The sequence below is a fragment of the Oxyura jamaicensis genome, chromosome 7 (genome assembly GCF_011077185.1).
Source record: "Oxyura jamaicensis isolate SHBP4307 breed ruddy duck chromosome 7, BPBGC_Ojam_1.0, whole genome shotgun sequence".
In the NCBI taxonomy this organism is placed as follows: domain Eukaryota; kingdom Metazoa; phylum Chordata; class Aves; order Anseriformes; family Anatidae; genus Oxyura; species Oxyura jamaicensis.
Window position 1 is genome coordinate 5,348,804 of NC_048899.1, and position 3,925 is coordinate 5,352,728.

The 3,925-nt window shown below is 44.6% G+C and overlaps 1 protein-coding gene across 1 annotated transcript in view; it reads right to left on the minus strand.

Moving 5' to 3' along the window:
• Window positions 1-3,349, minus strand: part of ZC3H15 (zinc finger CCCH-type containing 15) — an 11,829-nt gene extending 8,480 nt beyond the window's left edge. The window contains exons 1-2 of the mRNA XM_035332185.1: window positions 3,223-3,349; window positions 1,333-1,434 (exon numbers count right to left, since the gene is read on the minus strand). Of these exons, the coding sequence (XP_035188076.1) occupies window positions 1,333-1,434; window positions 3,223-3,300 (180 nt within the window). The 5' untranslated portion in view covers window positions 3,301-3,349. The remainder of the gene's footprint in view (window positions 1-1,332; window positions 1,435-3,222) is intronic.
• Window positions 3,350-3,925: the final 576 nt, after the last annotated feature.

The following is a 3,925-nucleotide window of genomic DNA, read 5'->3' on the forward strand; positions in this document are numbered from 1 at the left end:
AAAGAAAGAAAGAAAGAAAGAAAGAAAGAAAGAAAGAAAGAAAGGATGTAGCTTAAGAAAGCTTTTGTTTCACCCTAGGATTCCAGAAGCATAAAGAAGAAGAGAGTGGGTTTGGTTTTTAAATCTTGACAGATTTAAATACTGAAAAGTATTTTACAAGATAAGACAGGTATAAACCGTCCTGAAACTAGCTTCTAACATCCACCAGTTAACAGCTAATAATTTGCGAAACAGATTATTTTTGACTGATTAATTTACATATAGTAATGTTGGCAGTGCTACAAGGTTCAGGGACCTGAGATAGAAATTTCAGAAGGACTGCTTGACTAACATCCATGTTTTCAAAGTGACATCAAATAATCCTTAGCACTTCAAGAAGTTTACATCTCACGACATGAGCATCAACTTTAAAATTGTATTTGACATTTATTAGATTATCCTAAAGTTACGTAAGGAATTTAGCACCAGTTATGACATCATGAGGTTAGCTGATGCAAATGTCATTATTCTATAGGCTTATTCATATAACAGGAAGCTGCATGAATACCTAGCAGCTAACTTCTCTAGCGCTGTAGCAGCAAGACCTGGCCTGCATCCATTAGAGTAATATTTCTGTGAAATCTTTCCTTTCTGACTAAGCAGAACATTATAACTCAGCCACATCCCATTTTACTTCATGATACAAAACAAGAGCAAAGCAGTAGTGGCAGTGGCTCCAAATTCCAGTTTCTCTGACCAGTTTATCAAGCAGACATGCAGTTCTTAGATTTGTTTCCACTTGAAATTATAATAAGTACTTCCACGGGTAGAACAACAAGCACATGAGAGTTTATAACTGTTTCAAACTTTACCCCAATGCCCAATTTAGTATTAATTTTTTTTATTTTTCATGGTTTGCTATTTCTTAGATGAGGTGAGAATCAACCAAAAAAAGAGGAAGGAAGAATACTTAACTGCACTTTTGCTGATCGTCAGTTTGCTACAATTACTTTCAGGTATGCCTTATATTCAAATGCACTAATATTGGAATGCTATCTGTATAAATGCGCTTATCAGTTCAGTGTGTTGGTTTTTTTTTTCTTTCCATAAAGAAAAACCACCCATAGTCTGTGTTAGGTGAGATGTGAGAACCTGTGTAAAGACAGACAAGCTTTGCAAAAAGACTAGTCAAAAGGTGGTCTTTTAAACGCAACTAGTTACATCTGTGCTTGTCACAACACATTAGGTAACATTTCAACTTGTTTTCTACTCAAATATTACAGGACAATCAATATGTACAGTAAAGACAACTTGACTACCCAGTAGGAAAAGCGTTACAGATGAAATGCTTACCTGGCGTGGATTTTGCTGACCAAATTTAACCTGGTGAGTCACAGCCTTGATAAATTTCTGTTGTTTTGCACCTTTTTTGTTCTTTAAGCCAAAGGTTTTGTCCTAAAAGTCAAAAGATGAGCACAAATTACTTAAGACTGACCAACAGTTAGAACAAGTTCAAGTTGTTACCAAAAAAAATCCCCAAACCAACCAAACAAAAAACCCACCAACATAACAAAACCATTGCCACTCCTCTCAGGTTTTCAGTTAAACACAAATATTTAATCTAGCAACATGACCAATCTGAGAAACAAGATGGACAGTATTCCCCATCCCTACAATCTTTGAAATTTGCTTTTCCAAAGGCAGTACTAAATGCTGCTACTTCGTGAGCTATTGCTTTTCTCCCCAGATCCACTCGTGTCCAAATATTACTGCACATTTGCACACAGTGTTTTAAGACTCCTCAAGACAAATAGGCAAGGTCTTTTTGGTTACAACCCAAGCTACATCTGAAAAAAAAAAAAAAAGAAAACTGAATAGTCATAAACACTGTTTTTTCCTTCTGTCTGCTTGAAACCACTTACTGTTTCCCTTGTATTCATACATAAATCTTCAATCTTCGCGTCATGCAGGTCAGTGTTGCCGAATTAAACATTTTCCTCTTTTTCCCCAAGTCTTTTGCAAGCATTTCATTTTCTAACAGTACTGATTTAGTTAAGTGCTTCCCCCACATCAAGTCCAGACAGGTGTTTGGATATTCTAAACTCCACTGCAATAAGCTGCTGTTTACACTGCCTGAGCCAATTCTTCCTCCACATCTTCAGTTTTATTGCTAGAGACAAGTTTCTATACCAAACCTATTCAAGTTTTCATTAAAAGGATGGCTGCGTTCCAAACATGTATCTGAAACAGAAATTGTTCTTTGTAACTGAAATACCCACATTTAAAACCTATCAGTGCCTTTTATTTTACAGCTTCCCCCCCCCCCCCCCCCCGTCTGGAACAAGTAACAGATGTTCATCCAGTGATAATAGCTTAGTTCAAACACACCTTTGGAAATCCTACCAATAAATAAATGTATTGGAAAAAAAAAAAAAAAAAAGGATAGAAGAAACAGTTCTCCAGTGACCCTGTTTTCATTTACATTGTATCACCTATCAACAGCAACTGCAGCTAGGCCTCTGTTACATTAAGGTAGTTTGAGTGCTCTGTAATTTGTCAAATTTATTTAGGAGAAAAGCCAAAATTCACACGTGATTTCTGTGGCAAACGTCACATGCAGTGTCTGTATTCTGTTCATCAGAATCAGGCAGTGCAATGATTATTAACAGCGATGTAAGTGTTTTGCCTTTCAGCCACAGTTTTTTTTTTTTTTTTTTTTTTTTTTGTAGAAAGCAAAATTATTCTACATAGTTGGACTCAGCAAGAACCTCAGAAACAATAATGCCCACAGTAACAGAGAGTCTAACCTTTAGCTTCCAAATGAAAAACAGATAAACAATAATCCGCAGCACCAGGCTTAAAGCACTTGATTACACACATCTCCTGCCTCACTGTCTTGCCAACAGATGCAGGCAAACATCTCGTTTTGCATAACCGCTCTCCCCTTCTACTCTCAGCTTAATTTTTTGGATTACATTTGCATGACTACGCTAATAACACACACAAACCAACCCCGGGAGAGCTGGGCTCGGGGAGCACGCCGACGGGGCGGGACGGAGAGGCAAAGCGCTCCTGTCAGGGCTCCCTCGGTGCCCCGGCGGCCCCGGGCACAACGCGCCCCGGCTGGGAGCCGCAGGCGGTGCCGTGACAGCCTCGGGCTGCGGGGCTCGGGGGCCGCCCTCCACAAACCTCCCCCACATTCGGCGCTTTCGGGGCCCGGCGGCGGGCCCGGGCCGGCCTCACCTCGATGATCTTCTCCTTCTTCTTCTGCTCCGCCTTCTTGCTGCCCCCCGCCGGCTGCTGCTGCTTCTTGGGGGGCATGGCGGGCTGGGGGGGGCGGCCCGGCTGCCGCTGCGGGCGGGCAGGGAAGGGAAGGAGGCGGCGGGGGGAGGAGAAGGATGAGGATGAGGAGGGGGACGGGACGGGACGGGACGGGACGGGACGGGACGGGACGGGACAGCGCAGCCGCCGCCTGGGAGGCCGCACCGGAAGGCGGCGGGGCCGCGGGGCAGGCTGGGAAGGCAGCGCCCGGTGCGTCCCGGCGCGTCCCGGCAGGCAGCGCGCCGCCGGGCGGGGAGGCGCCAACCGCCCCGGCACGCTGAGGGGTGGCCGGCATTTTGGGCAGCGGGGACAGCCCCTGAGGCAGCCTTCCGCAGCCTGTGTGAGGGCAAAGCGAGGCCGTGCTGGCAGAGAGGAGAGCTGGGGGAGCCTGGCCGCCCTCTGACCGCGGCTGGATGTGATCCAGCTAGTGCCTGCTGTGCTGCTCGCCCTCATGGAGCACCCGAGTGCCGAACTGCTGTGCGCTCGTGGAGAAATGTGTCTTGTGGAGATGAGACATGACAATGTGTTGGTGCGTGTTGATACCTTCTGCTGCTCTCTGCCACGTGAAGGAAAATAACTGCTCTGAGAGTGCTTTCCCACTTAATATAACAGCAGTAGTTTTCAT